The sequence below is a fragment of the Rhamphochromis longiceps genome, linkage group LG5 (genome assembly GCF_057381845.1).
Source record: "Rhamphochromis longiceps isolate RC_006_pf linkage group LG5, R_longiceps_female_GT1.1, whole genome shotgun sequence".
Classification (NCBI taxonomy): domain Eukaryota; kingdom Metazoa; phylum Chordata; class Actinopteri; order Cichliformes; family Cichlidae; genus Rhamphochromis; species Rhamphochromis longiceps.
The window spans coordinates 26,788,785-26,809,496 of NC_140561.1; the positions used below are offsets into that span (position 1 = coordinate 26,788,785).

At 40.2% G+C, this 20,712-nt stretch overlaps 1 protein-coding gene across 1 annotated transcript in view; it reads left to right on the forward strand.

Annotated features, from left to right (window-relative positions):
- Positions 1 to 4,268: 4,268 nt before the first annotated feature.
- The window catches only part of ca16b (carbonic anhydrase XVI b), a 108,955-nt gene continuing 92,511 nt past the window's right edge, over positions 4,269 to 20,712 (forward strand). Inside the window, exon 1 of the mRNA XM_085406979.1 lies at positions 4,269 to 5,035. Coding sequence (XP_085263105.1) covers positions 4,951 to 5,035 — 85 coding nt within the window. The 5' untranslated portion in view covers positions 4,269 to 4,950. The remainder of the gene's footprint in view (positions 5,036 to 20,712) is intronic.

The window sequence follows — 20,712 nt, forward strand, 5'->3', positions numbered from 1 at the left end:
TTCTCCAGCCTACAGAATTGGGTCAACTGCACCAACATATTACATCATGGCGAAACCTCTCTGCATTTGAGATTACTCCATTACTTTGATGACTGAAGTAATTTGTACATATGATTCAGCTGTATGATCTCGTAAAGTTTTTTTTTTTTTAAACTGACTGTAAGAAAAAAAACCGTGTGAGGCATTTTACTCTTGCGGCATGAAAAGGTGTCAGATTTTATCTTATTTGTTTCAACACCAGCTGCAAAGAGACATTTTTATGCTCAAGGAGACAGAATACAATATAATGAGTAATCAATTCAGGGGGTAGTAGTGGCACATCATATCATTGGAGAAGTACTTTCCTGTTTACACAAGTTTATACTTCAAAGGTTCCCATCTGTTCTCTGCTCCTGTTTGTTTGAGTGTTGTCACTATTAAGACCCTTCTGTCCTCTGGGGGAACTTTGTTTTCGTGCACAATTGCAAAAGTAAAACTCAACTTTAAGTCGCTACATTAAGCAAAACCGTGAACATATTTAAAATCCAGGGCTTAGCTGGGCTGCAGGAAAAGTACCTACTTCATATTTTTCTTTTGCAGTTGGGACATATTTGCTAATTGATTGTGTTCACAGCTTTTTATCAGAATAAATCATGAACGCGGATCTGTTTGGCAACTGGCATCCCGCAGCACATGAATGCATGACAAAGGCAGACTTTTCAAATGCATTTCAACACAGCGTAACATGACTTTGACAAAAATAAAATCGGACATGATGTTCTTTGTAATGGATTAAGTTGTCTGTCATGTCACGCAGACATTAAATGGAAAGAGTGGCTGCCAAGAAAGCAGCAAAAGAGACTGTTGGCAGTAGTCTAAAATAAATGTGGCTCCAGAAAACTGGTACAACATTCAAAACACAGATTTGGTCCTTTAATCTTTGAATTAAAAGATAGTTGCAGTCATATTGTTTTTTTTCCCTTCTGATTCCAAGCCTGTTATTGTCTCTGAAAATCAGCTTCAAAAGCAGCTCAGTCACAACAAGATGAGGATCATTTTATAGTGTTGTTCAAATGCAAATATAACTTAACCTACATTTTAAAATGCATGTTCCTCCAAGTTATTCGCCGCTAATTCAAACCGACAAGAAGCTCACATTATTTTACATTAATTGTGACTTTCCCTTTCTCACTCTTTTTGACATTTTAGCTTTAAGGCATTTTAGAGGGAAAAAGCTGTTATTGGCTTGCTAGAAGCAACCTTGTGAACTCCTTTGAACCCCCTCTTTGCAGTTTTTGAGTGCTACCCTTTTTAAGGGTGTCCTGCCCAGGCTGACAGACACCCGTGACACCCTCCTGCAGCATTAATGCGCCGTGAATTCGAGCGCAGCAACATGACATACCGATGAGGGGGGAACTAAAGAACAGACCAACAAAAGATAAAACTATTTGGGGAGAGTAATAATTGTAAAAATAGCTTTTGATTAAATAATGTAGGAGAAAGAGAATGAAATAAATTATATATGTTCATAGCCTGAATTGCATTACATAATTGATGCGCACGGTCGTACATTATGTAGCAACTGTCAACATGTGAAATATGTTTGAAAAAATAATACAAGTGTGATTCTCGAACCACTTAAGGGTGAAAGGGAAGGAGATGCCTGTGGGACAATGCTGGTATCACACTCACCTATAGCTCAGCTTTTCTGTCCTTTTCCTCTTTCTTTAAATCCAGGGTGCAGTTTAACTGCCAGAGAACGTGTTAGGGTGCCTTTAGGGTCTAAACTCCCAAAGGGGGAACAAGATTAGAATGTCAAATGTCATAGCAAACATTAAAAACGTCTCATGAACTACAAGAAAACCGGTAAGACTTGCGCTCCTTTGATATATCAAGGCCTTTGTATGATGCTCAGGATGATGTTTTAGGATTGAAAAAAACCCGCCTATGACTCTTTTTTTAAAAACTAGGTTGGTCGTGACTATGCTTTTATATGTTTGCAAGTATATCAAAAAAAAAAGAAGAGGAAAAAAGCCATCTCTCGACTGAGTTAGTGCAGTATTACCCTGGGGCATTTTTCAGACTTTGGGGTTGGATATCACAAATGCACCTTAATGGTGTATTATTGATTTGAATGTATTGCCTGTTCCCCTAATTTACATGTTTCAGAAGCCCACAGTGCACTGCATGTAGGGAGGCCAATAAGTGCTGCTGTTCAGGAGAAAATTGAGTTTCAACAGGGGCTGAGATGCGACTGCAAAATTACAAGTACAAACACTCGTCTGATGAAGATCTCATTTTGTTTTTAATACTCTCAAGTCAGGATTTATTGCAAAGAGCATGTCACCCATCTGCTTTGTTCTACTATTATTTGAATGCTATTGATTGAAAAAAAGAAAAAGAAGCACGCACATACACACACACCCACACAAATACACACACTTAGATCCTTTTTATTAAATCCACAAGCCTGAATCATGTCATGATTGATTTCAAAACAGCTGCAAGGCAACGTTTTGGAAAGAAAATCAAGGACATCAAAGCTTTGGCTTTGAGGAGACTTATTGGTAAGATTATGACCATGAATGTGATCATAGCATTTTAATTTTATGGTGTCAATTAATTAAATTTGAACTGATTGCTGTTTGTGCACTGATTTCTGATTGAGTTTGCATATACCCATTACATGGAAAGTAAATTGTCGGAACAGTATATTTAAAAAAAACAACAAAAAAAACAAACAAACAAACAACCCCCCCTCCCACTGCAGATGCAGTACATGTACTGATTGATTGATTGCATCTGTTCCACCTGTATTCAACTGAGAAAACTCACCTTACCAATAAAATGTTGATGAATGTCTGAAACATGGAGCTTGACCCATGATTGCAGCATAATTAGATGATTAATGTGGATGTGGTGATGCAGTGGTTAGTGGAAAAGGTTGTGGGTTCAGGGTTTCTGGTTGGCTGGGGCCTCTCTTTGTGGAGTAAGCATGTTCTCCCAGGGTATACCCTCTGGGTAAAGGACGTGCATGCTAGGTTGGGCTGTAAGTGTGAATGTGAGCATGAATTTTCTCTATATATCTCTGTGTTAGCCCTTTGATAGGCTGGCAACCTATCCTCTGCCCCACGTCCTATCCAAGACCCTGAACTGGATAAGCTGTTAAGAGGATGGATGGCTTGACGTTTATACATTCACACTAATGTGAGCCACAGTTAGCATCATCCTTATTTAGTATACTGTGTGATGTTCTTTTGGTTTAAGAAGATTGACCTCTTCACATAAGGGTCAGTGTGCTGGATCTATTGCAGAAGGTTTTTTTTTTTTTGGAGATTGCATGAGAAAACCAAAGAGGCAAGGGAACTGTTGCGTGATGTGCCAGAACAAGAAAGGGGAGGAAATAAATGTAATCGTAAACTTCTGTTCAGGTTAACTGCACCTGATCAGTGAGAATACAGTAGGGTCTGGAGTAACTGTCAACCACGATGGTGTTTTGCTGTTCACGTGGAGGTAGTGCAGCCTGGAGGATCATGCGAGGATGCCCAGGAGGCTGTGGGGGCTTTGAAAAGGTAGGCATTTTGGAGAGGAAGCAGATGGCCCACATTAAAAGCAAAGGGCCCTTGTGACTGTCCTCAATGGCCCTGCAGAGAACTGGGTAATTAAATGAGAAATTTAATCAGATTCCTCAAATTAAATGTCCAGCTGGATAGTTCTGCAAGAACACCACTGACTACACATTTACCTAAGGGAGTATCACCAGTGGATGCATAATTCTCCAATCAGTACACACTTGCACAAGAGGATATTCCAGGTGATGATTGCTGCTAAAGTATTCCATTCACAGTTCTGCCAGCAGGAGGCAAGGGGGCCCTCACTGCGCGGCCACAGAGGGGTCATTTTAATAATAGGACCTGAGAGGAAGCAACGAAACTGCGAGAGGACAGCATTGGTGGGGTGCAATCAGTGGAATTAGCCGGTTGGCTATTATGTTTTCCGCCTCCGCGCTTCAGATAGATATCTAACAACATTTCTGTTTGATGCAACATGTTTTGATGAAACACGTTTGTTTTTTTTTTAATAAGAGGCAGTGGAGTGTCGCGTGGATGGTGGACATAAGCTCTCGATTTCTGAAGTCTTTCTTATCACAGCCACCCTAGACAGAAACCAGCTTCTGGGTCCGTTAGAAGTCATTTTGCATTCAGCAAATCCAAGAACCGCCTCCCCCCCGCGTCTTCTCCTCTCCCTTCTCAGCTCCCGCCCCGTGCAGACTCCCTCTCCCTCTCTCGCTCTCTTTTGCACACACGCAGCCTGTCCGGTAGGATGGGACCAGACCAGTAGCCACATATCCGTGCACGCCTGACCGCTAGTCTACTTCCTGGATGGAAGAATGGGACATTTCCAGCACCACTTTTCTGCTTCGGGCTTCGTCTCGCTGACGCCGCGGATAATCACTTAATAATGACCGCATGTAGTCAATATTATTCGATCACTTTTTTTTCTCTCCCCCCTTGCTTCTTCCTCCTGTAGTTAAATACCGCGATTGATCGCCGATTGACCTCGCTACACTTCGGGAATGTCGCTATCTGGAAGCCCGCAGCTGCACACACGGAGGAGTCCAACAACAGATTTTGAACTGTTTTTGCACAGCCATAGCGTGCGTAACGTTGTATTCCTCGAAGCTAAGAGCAGCCTGTGCTCAGACCGGAGGCGAAAAATTTTGTCTTTTTAAAAAAGGAAAAAAGGGGGGAGGAAGAAAAAGCAGTGACTGTGTCCTGACCGCCAACCATTACTTTGATGCTCTGCCTTCGTGGCCACTGTGCCAACTTCGTTTTAGCTTAGGTGGTGTGCGTGTGAGTGATTTCTGTCTCTCTCTCGCTTTCTCTGGTTGTTCTCTTTTTTTTAAAGAAGAAGAAAAAGACAAACTTTGTCACCCGTTGCCTTCTTGCTGCTCTCGATGAGTAGACTAACATGCGGAGAATACGGGAACCGAGTTACTGGTGGATTTTATCCTTAATGTTTTTAACCTTGCCCAAACACAAAGACTGTCAGCCTGGTAAGTACTCGCAAACACACGCGTTAGCTATCATTTTTATTCAGCCCAACTCCTCCGGTGCCTCGCGCTACAGTGTTAGTTTAGCTCCCCCTTTTCTTTTTTTACCCCCTCCCCTTATATTTTCAAGGGTAAACGGATAAAGGTTTTGCTTGTGGAGATGAAGGGTAACGTTTAGCTTAACGGTTTCAGGGCCGAGCCGAGTTCAACGTCCAGCCGCCGAGACGTTTAGCCTGCGTGATTTGTGTGCATGTTATTGATTAAGCAGCGAGACTATGGCGCAAAGTATCCCTGCGTTAACGCCACACTGAACACTCAAGCAGAGCCGGTTCTAGTCTCCGAGCTGCCGTTTGACCCTTCTCCCTCGTTAGCTGGCTAGTCGCACAGAGCGATTCGGGGTATATGAATGTATGGAAATGCACAATAACATTCCTGGAGGCACTCCTGTGGCTATACTTTATGCCCGGTGTTTCCACGTTGGTGTTTTTTTTTCCCCTTCTAACGTTGGGTTACGAAGATTGATTTATCCGGGTGCCCTGCATTTTTTTCGCGGGGTTAATAAGTTATTTTACAGACGCACAGTAGTTGTGCTTTTAGTTTATGTGGCGGTATATTATGTGCGTTTCCTCGCTGTCATGTGCGTAGGTAGAGGCGAGGATGAGGACGATAGTTAGCGCTGTTGGTTCGTGGATGGATGTGCATGTATGAGAGGCGATTAATGCCACTGGAGTACGAATGCAGGTCTGGACTGTAGGCTGCTTGTCCTGTGCAAAAACAAAAGGAAAAGAGACAGGGATGACTAAATATTGACGTTTTTAAGCGTTTAAGGGGTTGTATCCGTTGCCACAGCTGTTTCAGCCACCCGTTCAGTATGTTTTATTAAATGTGGGAAAAATGACAAAATGTCATAGGTTGCTGAGTGTGGTGCAACACTGGGTCTTGTGGTGAAGCCTGTGTCCCTTTTTTAAATGTTGTTTTCCCACTCGAAGTGCTCTTTGTGGTTGGGGGGAGGTTGGACTTCATTTAGATTCAGGAATCACAGAGGAGGCCGGAGTGAAGGCTAATGCTGGGTTTGAGGTCAAATGTCAAAGGGATTGTGATTAGGTTTTGATTTATATCCCCTTTAAGATGGATCAAAACAATCAGTGGAATGACACACTTTAAGATATTGAAGGTTTTTTTTCCTTTGTGCTTCATGGCCCCTCAGATTTATTGATAGGGTAAGGATGATATCTGTATTGTATACCAGGCCAAGAGTGACGTGGATTTTACAGTTAAAACAGCTGATGTAAGTTTTAAACACGTCTTATGTTTTAATTTTTTATTACGCTCCATTAAATTGTGATGGGTAGGGGGTTAACTAAAATCAGATTTTTCAGTGGTCAAACTGCAACATGAAAATATGTTTCTTAACAACAGCTGTATCTCTGGGAGTGGTGCATTGCAATTGTTTGGCACCTGTAAGCCAACATATGCCAAGACAGCTGCTCATAAATGAACGGATTGGACTAGAAGTAGGTATTGGACAACGAATGCATCTGTAAGCTGACACCAACATTTCAGTTTCCTGGCAATTTGATTTATGAGCGTCTCTTCTTCATCACTTCTGTTGTTAGTGCATTAACAAGTGGATAAATGTAAAGTGAACGAAATTCACCAGATAGTGGCAGCTAGCGGGGCAAACGAATCGGCTAATTGGCATGTTAATAAGGTTAACACAATAGTATTGAATGACTAACCACATAAATGAACACCATTCCCCTTTTTTCCCCTTTCAAATGTTTTTTTTTTTCTTCAGTTACTCAGCTTTCATCATGAGGATAATTGGATAATTTTTCTACTGTATGATATTGTGAGCATTGTTACCCTTTTATTCCCATACTTAAAGGTATTTAAAGACACAGTACTAGGTGTCATATATCCGAAATGTAGTTTTTAGTGCTAGTGGAGTTATATGATTCTCATTGCCCAATTTGATACCATGGACAAAAAAAAGAGACAAACAAAATGAATATCCCTTGTCATTAAATATTAACTCCTTTATTTTAAAATCATTTCAAATCAATAAGATGGTGGTCAAAGACTGTTTATTTTAAAAATATTTACATTATATTTTATTTGATGGGATACAGACTGAAATTTAAGGATCGTTGCTGGGTAGCCTAGTAGCATCACAATGAGTTACAACAATAGTTACATTAGCTTAAGCATTTCTTTAATGTTAGCCATTGCAAACAGTTCAGTCTTATGAAATGTGGCAGATTTCACAACGGCAATGCCATCAGCCTCGAACATTTCAGGATCGCTACACAAACATGGATACTGCCTTTCTTATCAGCAAACTAGCTAGAGGTAGAGCACACTAGTTGCCATCTTTCACAGGTGGTTTTTGGTGTGCTTGTTGGGCTGGGGGTGTCTCCTTCTTCAGTATGAAACAATGGGTTAGAACAGTTGTAGGTGGATTCTGCCCCCATCAGTTCCAGAAGAATTGCAGCCTTGGTACCTACGTTACGTAAAAAAAACAACCCCAAAACAAAACCAATGAGTAGCGTTGCCTTTTCAGAATTATTGAAAGATGTTGTAAGTATCGGTTCTGGTGACATCCCTGTTCTGTCTTTACAGATGTGGTTCGTAAACAGCTATTCAGAGATTTAAAAACCCATAAACAGACACATTTTTATAGATTCCACCATCATCTGTGCTGTAATACTTAAGCTGTTTACACATATGTCCTCCAGAAAATGTGGAAAAATCAGGGACAGGTGTGAACTTTTAAATATATGTAACACTCAAAAGGACGTTCTCTACATCAGATTTATTCCCAGTAGTGGAAAATGCACAGTTTGATTTTTGTCAAGGATAGAGCATACTTGAGGCAGGACACATGACAACCAACGATTTATGGAAATTCTTTAAACTGGCAGGGTAAAAACCATTTAATGATTTGGACATTTGCATTCGGCTCCCTTGGCGATGTCAAAGGTCAAAGCTGCTGTGCGTGCATGGAAATGGCTTCGCTGTACAAGCATATTAGTGTCTGTAACTGTTTAATGGAGCCGCTCCTGTGGCACCAATCACCCTCTATAGAAAAGTAGCAGTGATGTAACACTTGAGAATGGTTCCTCGCTGCCCCCCCCCTCTCTCTCTTGCCCCAAGATCCTTCAGTTCCACACTTCCATATCCTCATGTGCTCAGTTAGCTGTTTTATTAAGTAGTAGGCTAAAAAGGCCCCAATTTTCAGTGTCTTGAATATGGAATGCCATCAGGATACATCATTTCTAAATAGTTAAAACGGTTTCTTGTGTTTTGGCAATAGCCATACACCGGTACCAGCTGCACTTTCTTCCTCTCTTCTCCCTCCAACAGGGAGTTGACACATACACCATAGTGTCCACACGGTCCCACCTCCTCTCCCTTACTCACCGGCCTCTACATCTTTATGTATATATCATTCATTGAAATTCAAAAGTCCTTTGCCATCGTCAGCCCCGTGGTTTTACAAATGGCTTTGAATATCAGTTCCTGTGTCGTGACAACACTGTTGTTTCAAAAGACGGCATTAAGACCGCACCGGCTTACTGAGAAACCACCTGAAGTTGGGGGAGGATAAGTCCTCCAGTTTCTCTCATCTGTGTTCTTCTGCTATTCTTAGGCTGGTTTACAAAGACGTTACTGCCGAAGTTAACGTGAAAGTATGAATTTTAAAAGGTTAAGAGAAACTATTTGCTTAAAAAAAAAAAAAAGGATACAAGATTTAAACAAATGGCTGTCAGGGCCGATTTATTTTCATGATAACTTATGCGGGTTTTTTTCTTCTTTGGATACAAAGGCAGTTATGCATGTCTTTTCTCACTAATGCAAGCACCATGATTCCACCTCCACCCAAAATGTAATTCTCTTCAGTAAAACGGTGTATATAAAGACTTATAAGAAGATTATTTACTATTGTGTTTTTAAAAAAAGAAACTGTATGGTGTGTGGTTGGACTTGCACCTCTGCATCCATCATAGGAATTGCTCACTGGTAATTATAGAAATTCACTTAAATATGTGTGTAATACAGCCTTGCGATGCAGCTGTGGAATAATTGGTTACACAGGGGGGGAGAGGAGAAAGGACCTTTTAACCCTTTACAGCCGATCGGAGCGGGCACGCTCTGTTTTGCGTAACTATTTTTAAATCCCGGTAGCTCTGAAACCAAGTAAGCTAGCGCAATAATTTTTTTTGCATATGAAACTGGAGGAGTTGTACTTACATCTTATGCCATCAGCTTGTCCTAGGTCACAGTTTCCTTCCACATATAGCTTTGCAAAAACTGCATAAAAATCACTTGCAGCAACAAAAACATGATATTCCAGAAACACGCTTCGCCGATCCATCAGCTGTTTGTAACACTTCCTACGTCCATCAGCGCGAACTATCACATGACCGCATGACCTGCCCGAAACCGGAAGTGACGTCATTTTGCGGAAATGTAGTTTTTTACGATCGGGGCCTTATGAGCTTGTGTTTTACTTGTTATGTGTTTTAAAAAGTTATGTTTGACTTTATGACTTTCTGTGTCGTTTCTGGGATGCTTAAGACTCATATTGCACTGCTGGAAATAGTTTATTTTGATGCATATGCTGTTATTTTGCAAATTTGCACTATAATATTTATTTTCGTTTTTCCTGCAGTATATAAAAATTGGTGTATTTCAAAAATAAAACTATGAAGACACTCAAAATAAATTTCCTGTGGTGGGAAACTAGTTTGTGTAACTTTTTTGTATTTACAGTTTTGAGGGATAAGCCTCTTAAATTTCTCTAACTAGAAATATATGTTAAAAAAACAAAAACGATTTTCAATTTTTTTGTAGTTTATTGCACTTTTTTGCAATTTATGTAATTACTATGCACCTAATGCAGACATATTATTAAAGTTTGGGCTATAATGGTTGTATTGATGTATAGCAACTTGAAATGCTCCCAAAAATGGCTCCACAGCATGTAAAAATATAATATAAGCTCTGGCGAACTTGGTTCTATGGTAGGTCTTAAAGGGTTAAAAGATTTAAAAAATAACCATGTGCGGCTTAATGGATGTTTTCAAAGGTATTGAATTGTAAAAATGACCCTTTTCAAATAACATCATTGTTGCCTGCTGCAAATAGAATAGTACCGAGCAAACAAATTATTAATCTAATTAATGAGGTCCTGATATACCGCTGGGCCAGCAGGATGCCAGCTGTCTGGACATCACTGAAGCTGGCAACAGCATCATTATCATCAAGGTCCTCAGTATTTTTAATATTTTTTTTTCTGGCTAGCTGGTTCAATATGTACAGTACTGACACCGCGTCTCAAAACGGACTCTCGTGGTTTTTAAATAGCATCAGTAACATATGCTCATTCTCAATCTTTGATGGGCTCAGCGCAGTGTTATCTGTTGTCTCTCCACCAGCTGCCTGTGCCACCCACTAAATGCTCCGATGGGGAAACATTGCAACTGTAATCACTTTTCACTTGTGTGCAGTGTGCAGATAACTCGCTGTTTATCCCTTTGCTAGTGATGCTCATCCTTTGCTTATTGCTTTTAAATTTAATGACTAGCTTATCTGTCATTCTAATTAGAGTTTTGGGGGGGGGGACCTTAAAACAAGAACGCAGTATTGTTGGTAAAAGTATTTGAACCGTGATTGTTTGAACTATGAGGGAGCCAACTTAGCAACCGGCAACCATTGTGGTGTGCAGAAAGCACCCCAGCGTGTAACCTCTAACTGATCATCTGTGAAAAATGTTCCTCATTTACCTGTGAAATGAGCTACCTTTTTATTATTCCACAGTTTCATGTAGAATTTGTACTTGCTATTAAGAGTCAGTTTTGTTTATGCGGCAGCACAGTTGGAGTAATAGGACAATTATGTTAAATGCAGGACATTTAAAGGACATTTACATTTTTTTTTAAAAGAAGCTGTTACTTTAAAGGGATGTGAGGACAAATGAGACTGACTTTCACAAACATTTGAGGAATCGTGTCAGTTTTAAGATGAACATTTCTTATGCATGAATATATTATATATACTTTTCAGTTTTAGTGCTAATATTGCACACACAGATCTTGTGCCTGTTCTCTGTTCTATTTCGGTTCTGTTCTGTTTTCTATTTTAGAAGCGTTTGGTCATGTACTGAAAATACCAGACATACGTTTTCTGTGCGCCTGGAATAGTCATTGTGAAATGAAATTGAAAGGCACTCCATCATATTCTCATATGTGAAAATAATTCCAAGAAATGCTGAAAATCCAATCAGGGTGCAAGATGAACTTTCCCCGTCCTAGCACTGGTGCTGCCAACTTTCAGTGAGTCGCCCCTGCGCGTGATTTCATTTGGTGCAGTGTGGTTAGTCAGCCTTATGTGCTGTCCTAATTGGTCTAATTTTTCACTGATGTAAAGACTGACAGTGACTCAGGACTTGATATTTGCGAAGCACTTTAATCTCTGGGCTAGGTTTCAGTGCCACGAGCACTGGCGGGCAAAATTGGTCATTTTCTATTATATAAATTGTTACATTTAGATGCATATAAAACGAAGCGTGTACTTTAGTAACCATTGAGAGGGATTGGGTGGAGCTCGGTGTTTTGAGCCATTTAAAAGTGAGATTTTATGTAAAGGTGCAGTTGTAGCCTGAGGTTTTTGGTTCCATGTTTTGGCAGCTGGTCCCGTGAGCCTGCATAGTAGTGCATTTGAATCCCTCCCTTTGAAACTGAAACTCCTCAGATTTATAAGAGAAGAAAGTGAAGACAAGAGCAAAATGGCAGTGTGGAGTCCATGGTGTGTTTCAGCTCAGTGTGAGAGGATGTACTTCTTGCTTCCCGTTTCACCTCACGAGAGTGTGTCAGCTCATTGTTAAAAATTTAGAGTTGCCTGCAATGGACAGGCAGTATGTATAGACACATGGCATTCCACTTGCACACTGCTTCGCAACTACTTTGCTACCACTTGTGATTATTTTCTTCTTCAGTGGCTCAGGGGTGTCTTGCTGCCAGCCCCTGCACCCGGTCAGTTTTATAAACCCCCAAATTTTATAAGTCAGGCCTCCCTTTCGATTTCTACATCCTCCTCTCTCTCTCTCTCGTTCTACTTCTTATTGTACACCTTTTTTTTTCCTTTTAAACTTAAATGGCTATTGACCGCTTCATCTTTTGAACACAGTAACAGCTAAATGCACTGTTTCGTGTGTCATTGTGTCAGTGTGCTCACACTGGTTATGAAAGTGTAGGCAGGGAGAGGGCCGGTAGGGAGAGGCCAACTGAGCTAGTGAAGAATAACCACAGTGACAAGCGCTGTAGCTGTCAGTGCCAGAGAAGCACCAAACAGGCCTAAGATTATCCAGGGTTTTTCCTGCATAGGAAAACAGCAACAACAAAAACATACGAGCACCCACCAAAGAGGTTTTGTCCTTGTACCAAAAAAACAAACAAACAAACAAAAAAAAAGCCCACACCAAGGACTGGCATGAAAACTATTTCAACCATGTTTTTTTTTTTTTTTTTTTTTTTTTTTGTAAGGTACTCCAGGCTCATTACCATAACTATATGCTGAGCAGTCATGCTGAAGTGTTTAATCACCACCTGGTGCTTGTGCATTTTAAGCTGGGGTGACCCTGTCCTGATGCACACATGTAACTAGGTTTATGTTAAATTGGCTCAATCCAAAAAAAAACCCCATCCAACACTGGACACGCTAATCTTGACAAAGCTATTCAGAGGAAGCTAATGACTCAGTCCTATGAGTAAAACTAGGAGGACAGCATCCTTGTTGCATCTACAAAAAAAGTAAAAATAAAAATAATAAATGGTTGGATGGTGATTGTATTAAGTTAAAAATATTTCCCGTTCTCTGACCACTTGAAAATTGTGAGGACTATAATGGTTGTCCAGAGTTTGTTGATGTTGCACACTCACAACCACTTTTGATTGCAAGCTGGTCGACCAGGTCGCCTGAAAGGAGACAATATTTCTACAAACAGTTGCCATCTCACTTGGACTGACTGCAATCACTCTGAGATTGTAGAAGGTTTGCAAATACTAAACTATCAGTGCTCACAGATTACCAACATTTTTATGTTAAAGTGTGCTTTCTCCTGTGGAAAAGTACCAGCACTAACACACTGTGTGCATTCTGAAGCAGAAAAGCTTTGCTTCTTCTCAAAGAACGAGCAAGCAAAAGACATGTTTACATTTAGAGCTCCCCCCCTACACATTGTTTAATCAAACATGTTGAATGTGTTTCCTTACTTATGGTTTATTAAGTAAACTGGTTTGTTTAATAAAAAGATAATGTGGGTTTCAAAGCCCGCATTATCTGCGTTCCTGGTAGCTGGGGTGTTTCTCTTCCCTGCCTTTTTTAGGGACGTTATTGTTGATTAACTACCAGCTGTCAATCTGTGGAATCTGCTCATTAAGTGATGACTTATTGACCTCGTTTCTGGGTCCAAGCTGCTTCTGAGTTGGAGGAGGCTTTTTAATGTTGGATTTTTTTTTTTTTTTTTAAAGTGTGCTGCAGTGCTTTGTCTCTTGTGTTTTGAGTAGACACGAGCCCTCTAAAACTACTCAGTTGTCATTCTCAGCCTCTACAGCTTTTTATTAGCACTCTTCATGCGCAGCATGTCTTTAAGCTAAATTTTTTAAAAACACAGGGTGTACACCACAGCCTGTGTTCTCTCAGTGTCCCATGCGCACACGTTTTCCTTTTAATCTTTAGGAAAGAATCACTCTCTCGCCAAACTAAGATGACATTAAGCTTAGGATCAGAACTTTTATATAGCAAGTAATCCAAACCATGCAGCATCGTATTAATGACTAACCTTGTGTTGTGAATGGGGTCATCTTAGTTTTCTTGTTTGAATTTTTCATTTTATTCTTTCATTAATTGTCTCTGTCAATCAGGAATCCACGTGTACTTTCGTTGAGACTGTATTAATCCTCATCCTGTGTTTTTCTCAGGCTAATATAAATATGATAGCCACCAGGTAGCAGATCATTATTTCAACTGGACCAAATTCGCTAACCCTTTAAATAACACTGTTTTTAGTTCACCGTCTTCATTGCTCTGTTTAACAAGTGCCATATACATTTGCTGTTTTTTGAAAAAGAAATCCTTTAGTCACGACTTGGTATACCATTGTTTGATGTTAGTTAGCTAAAACTCAGAGGAGAATTGCCACACTGCAGAGCATCTCTGAATGCACAGCAAATCGAATCTTGATGTAGTTGGGCTACACCAGCAGAAGACCACACTGGGTGCTGTCCCGGTCAGCTAAGGGCAGGAAGGATGTGTTACAACAGTGAAGAATAGAGGAATGGGTCTGACAGGTCTGTTAGTGCTGCAACATTTAAATGTGTAGAGTCAGAATTTAATCTAAACAGCATAAAAACCTGAACCGTTATGGATTTGTATCAACGGTTCAAGCTTCTGGTGCTGTGAGGGATATTTTTCTGGCACACTTTGGCCACTTTAGTACCAGCTGAGCATCATTTAAATAGCACAGCCCTACCTAAGTTGTATTGGTGACAATGTCCATCCTTTTATGCCCATCTTGTGATGGCTGCTTCTAGCACGCCATGTAACAAAGCCGGTATTGTCTCAGACTAGTTTCTTGAACATGACAATGAGTTCACTGTATTCTAATGGCCTCCACAGTCACCAGATCCGAATCCAATAGAGCACCTTTGGGATGTGGTGAAGCAGGAGATTTGCATCGTGAATGTGCAGCCGACAAATGTGCAGCAACTCTGTGATGCTATCACATGAATGTGGGCCAAAATCTCCGAGGAATGTTTCCAAGCACATTGTTGAATCTGTGCCATGAAGAATTGAGGCAGTTCTGAAGGCAAAAGGGCGTGCAACCCGTTTCTAGAAAGGTGTACCTAATAAAGTGTCTGACTGTAGATCTGAGTGCCAAGGCCAACTCTTGTCCACTCGATACAGCTTCATCGATTTGCAGTTGTGCCACGGCTCTTTTATGTCTCTGTAGTGCTTAATGTAAGGTTCAGAAATGGAGCATCATCGAGCACTCTGTTCTTAGCAACTGCATTTCCAATATTGTTGTCAGTTGCTTTGGGATTTCCTTTTGTTTTACAGGCGTATTGAAGACACATTTGCAGCTCATTTAAAATTGATGTGGCTGGAGACAATTTGTGACTGTTTTACTTCTATTTATTACTTCCACTCCTTTAATTGGAAGTGTGACTGCAGCGTTCCTTCTCCTCCCACAAAAACCGGAGGAAAATTAATAAGAAAAGAGAAGCGTCATTAAGTATGAATTTAATTGTTTCTTATAAATATAGGCATCTCCCCCCCCCCCCCCCAAACATTTTCTGTCTGGCAGAGACTGATCTGGTGTAAAAACACAGCGGAAAGGCCTTGTGTATTTGAGCTCACTGGCTTCCATTGACATTGAGGGTGAGATTGCCCTGCCTGAAATTGCAGGAATTAATATTGAAGTGGAGAATTTCAATATGAGCTCAACGTTCTGGGAAGAGTGTTTATTTTATAAGATAATTACTGTAATTTGATATTAATGGTGATTAAACTCTTTATTTGTGTAACTTATGTTAATCAAGGCAATCAGTCATCACTTCATTACTTGGTGCGTGTATGGTTGACTTCCCTCACTCTTTCAGCCAAGATACTCGGAGCTGGTCACAGTAGCATTTTAATCATTTAGAATGACTCACGGCCACTTCACTCCAAATCATTTCATTTGTCCTAGCAACACCCGACGATGCACGCGCATACACATATGCACGCATACACACACGCGCACTGGAACGGACCAGGCGGGTTTAAAAGAAAGGGGGGAAAATGCTGCCGGGGAAACTCGTGTACTTATTTCCTGTGCTTCATGACAATAGTGATTAATGTCCAGGCAATAACGCACTCTCACCGAAGGACATCTACTGCTGCACTGGAGGACTTGGCTATATCAATAAATGTCCTGTGTCCTTCCGTCGCCGTGTCCTCTTTCCCCTTTAAAAAAAAAAATAAAAATCTTGCCTCGACGTGATACCGTGTCGGCTTTACTTACAGCTGAACTGTCTGTCAGTGTTGCCCTGTGGAGAATGGAAACAATGGGGCTTTTTTTTTGTGCTGCTTAGTGTTGTGTGTCAACAGACCATATGTATTTCCTTTGTGCACACTTGGTGTGTTTCTCTGCTCTTTTTTTTTTTATTATTATTATTTTTTTAAAATGTGGGTTACATTCAAGATTGTCTTTTTCTGAGGCGAGGAAAAAACAAATTCAAAAGTAGGCTATCTCCTCCACGAGGCTCATTTTCCCTGTCATGAATTATGGCGACAATCACTGAAGATATAGGATTAGGCGGTGCATGTTTTATCAAGCTCAGAGTGCTTGGCAGAATGCAAAATAAGCTTGTTGAATGAGAGTCAAGGTGTGTGTGTGTGTGTGTGTGTGATGAATTACATTTTAACCTTTACATAAATTATATTCTTGTTATCGTGAGCAACTATAGAAAGCCAGCGCGACGTTTTTCTTTTCTTTTTTTGCTAGTTCAAATTTAGGTCACGGCAGGACTTGTGTATGAAATTGTACGCATCATTCAGCCTTTGACCTTCAACGAGATGGGAAAGTGTTTTATTTGAATGGAAGAGCAAATGAACATTAACATACGGTAAGCTTGACATGGTGCCACGTTAGTCTGATTGTATTATATAGCCATCATATATATATATATATATATATATATATATATATATATATATATATATATATATATATATATATATATATATATATTATATATGCCTTCATTTTCATGATTGCTTTTATGGAGCACCACGACTACAAAAATCAAAGCCATAAGTAAATGACTTAATGAAAACGATGCCATTAGAGGCAACACAAACTGTTACACGTAATTGTGGGCATTCTTGATTTATGACGTAAAATTTTGGTATTGTTTATTTTGCCCCGTTTTTACAATGTTGACTCCCGGAAACCTATTTGTTTAAGGAGTTTGAGCTGGCTCGGCGCCCCTTGTGCTTTCATCTGACCCAAATCTTTTTGGGCAGACAATCGCCATTGTTGTAATGATGATTAAACTCCTTAAGTTAACACCTTAACAGATGAGTCCCAAGGCTCTTTCCTTTGGGTTGAGAATGAGATCGATGTTCTTTTCAGCCAGAAACCAACAGGTAAAAGGTTCAGGGTAATTGGGTTTTTAACCATCTTCTACTGTGGTGGTCCTAAGCCACTTTTAGGTACATAATATATCATTATTCATGGCCTGCTTTTGGATGTTTCACTCATTCACAAAATGGATATTGTAAATAAGTACCATAAGCTGCTAGTGGGGAAAATTTGGTGTTGGTTAATTTCAGGGGATTCCTGGGGAGAAGATCTGCTGAGTTGGAGGCTTTTTTAAGTCAGACCAGGAGTTTAGAGTCTACGCTATCGATCCTGTTGACACGCTTCCCTTTGGGGAATGCAAATGTTTCTGTACTTCAACACAAACACTCCTGGTAGTAGGACCCTAATTAACTAGGGATTTGAATACCGTGGCCTTTACGTTTGACATTTCCATATTTCAGAAAGATATTGTTTTATGCTTCCTCAACAAAGACAACTCTCATATTCACCAGACAGTGAAATTTTATGACAACACAGTAAACAGCTGAATTTATCGAACATTTATCAAAACCAAAAAAGGAGGAAAAAAAAAAAGTCCTTCTGTTTGATCCCTGGATAGTTTGAGCTGCGCTGTCGCACAAATTCTAGTGTGTCCGCATATCTGTCAAACACCGGCATAAACTGAAAGTGTGATAGCTGCTCCGTGTTATTGTCACAGCTAATCTAAGCCTAACAACACACGTGTTTACTGAAGCAGAGCAGATCCATCCCAAGGTAACCACTAATCACTCAGGGATTGCAGAGATCATCTGTCCCCACGCTTAACAGCCAGCGTCAAGCAGGTGGGAGCTAGCAACCACTCTGCTGCTTCAGCCTCTCAGATCTCAAGACAATCATCTGTGTTGCTGTAATGTTTAGAATTAAATGCTTTGAATAGGCCTTATGGTACCAGTAACATTACTGAGTGTCTTCTTGTTAAAGTGGAAGTTGCCGCTTTGAGATAAAAGGTTAATCATGTATTTAAGCATGTGAATATTCTCTGAATAGACTGACTAAAGTACTTTTTCCAATAAGCATGATGGCACTTAGGGGGTATTCAGCTTACTACTTGCAAGGCTCACCATTTTGCTGAACTCCACCACCATATTTGAAGGGTAGCAGTGTAGTGGTGGTGGAGCAGCAATTAGTTGCTTCATAAATTTGTCAATAGATGGAAATTATTATGACAATATTTAGAGAGATGATGGCAAACACTGCCCAGTTTCCAGCTTTATAAATATACTGGGATGGTTGTCATTCGTGCTTAAGGGATGCTGATGAAATATATCTTAACATAATCTAAAGATGTCAACTTGGAATTTGGCACATGCAGCCACTTTCTGGACCATATCATTCGGTCATAAGAACTGCAACTAAATGCCTGTGCGAGCTGGCTCTAATGCTGTTTGATTAGAATCATTACCTTGAGTCACAGCCAAGTACCTCTCAATTGAATGCTGTTTGTTTTTGCCTGCTCTTTTGTGCTCTGAATCTCTTGTTTATCAGCCTTAAATAGCTTTTTCTACATGTAGATTACATCCGTGCCATGTTGGTTTTAGTGAGTCTGCTGTAAAAAGTCTATGGCGGTCTTTTGATAGACTAACATTGAATAAACAGAAAAGTGCCAATGATTAGGCACCAAAATCACCAAGCTGGTGTATATGAAAACAAGGCCAAAAAAAAAAGAGTGAATGTCGAGGAGCTGTTATGAGCAGATGTCCTCATTTGTCATGATTGATATGTTGGCATAGATGACTGGTGCTTTAACAGTCTTGTAATCCCTTTTGGCTAATTAGCGGCCACCCTATTGCAGCATGCCACTCGGATTCCTGTGTAATACCTCCCAAGTTAATCAGCATTTATATATTGTTTGGACCTGTTATGCTTTAAATTTAAGATTTAAGATCGCGGATAAAAAAATAAACTGCTTTGGATGCTGAGCCAGTAAGGGGCCACTTTAGAATTCATTAGCTTTATTGCCATTCCCAATAAAACTACAGGTAGTTCTAAGGGTATCTTTTTATTTTGATTTTTCTGAAATTATCTTAGAAATTTAAAAAATTTAATTTCAAAGCCAAAATCAATCAGTTTGTAATTACTGGAAACAAGCACTGCAGTTTTGCAGTTAAATGGTAACAATGGGAACAGAGAACTGAGGACGTCTCAATGTGAGGGAAAAATTAAATTTTCTAAAGCATGTTATTTCTTGGAAATTAGCGCATTACAAAGTGACATTAGATGAATGTGACCAAAGCATGCATCACGAAATCTACGGGACAAGTCTGACCCTATCATGCAGGAAGTTTAAGTAAGAAAACTTGTAATTGGAAATGCTGTTCAATGGCTGCATGGACTCGTCAGTGAATGGGCTAATGCACACTTCCTGCTGTAGCAAACCAAAGTTTTTCATTAGGATTATTTTACTATATAAAGAATACATTGTAGCGCAGCAGCAGACTGATACACTGAATATTTGAGGAAGTGCACGATGGTTGTTGTACACCGCATGCAGGGTGGGGTAAAAACCTAATGAACTGCAAATAGTCGACACTGCATACTAGCGAGGCTACTGGAGAGAGCGTTGGAGATGTATCAAGTGCATTGCACTTCATGGTTTTATTTATCGTTTCTAAATTCAGCCTTCAAGTATTGATTAGAGCCCAACATCAAAAAGCATTTAAAGGGGGAAGGAGGAGGTCTGACTGCTTGTATGGCCCCAGGCAGGCATACAAAGTCTGTTTGGAAGTGATGCAAGGCCCTATGCAGTTGCTATTATTTATGGTTAACATTGAGTCATTTGGCTAGCAACTCGAAGGTTGGGTATTTTTCATCGGTGCTAGGCACATTTCTACAGGTATTTGATTTAGTTCCAAACTATTTAATGAATTTCGGGCAATATTTTTCAAATTGACAATTATTTTGTAGATGCTTGTCTTTAAATCATCCTCGTGAAGCTATGCCAACATACATTTTCATGCTAGGTTGTCCTACAGTCACTGCGATCAAATATCTGGCCTGGTGGTGTCGGTGTCATGCTCCTAGATGGACCCATTTATATTACCAGTAATCAAGCATCACCATTCAGGAACACCAGTAATGTGCGAGGAGTGTAATGCATCCACCAGAGGCAGCTGAATTTATTTCAGAATCAATAACTAGACAATTCATGCAGGGCTGCACACTGTGTCCTGAGGAATGACCTCATAAGCTCTTGGCACTTAAGTGATCCAATTGCCACATATTGAAAATTGAAAACTCACTTTACACAGTAAATTTTCTTGACACTGTCAGAGCTGTTATGTCCAGTCCTGCCACTGTGTGTGGAGGCACATTTGAGGATGCTTTATTGTAGTCCGTGAAAGGAACAAGCTATAGCTGGTCTAGTAAAGGTCGCAGGCCTGAATTTGTTTTAATCTTGTTAATGGTTTTCATCAGAAGCCCTGATGCACTCAATCAGTGAACACTCTGGCTTCTTAATGCACTTAATTCACTGTACTAGCTTTGCCCTATA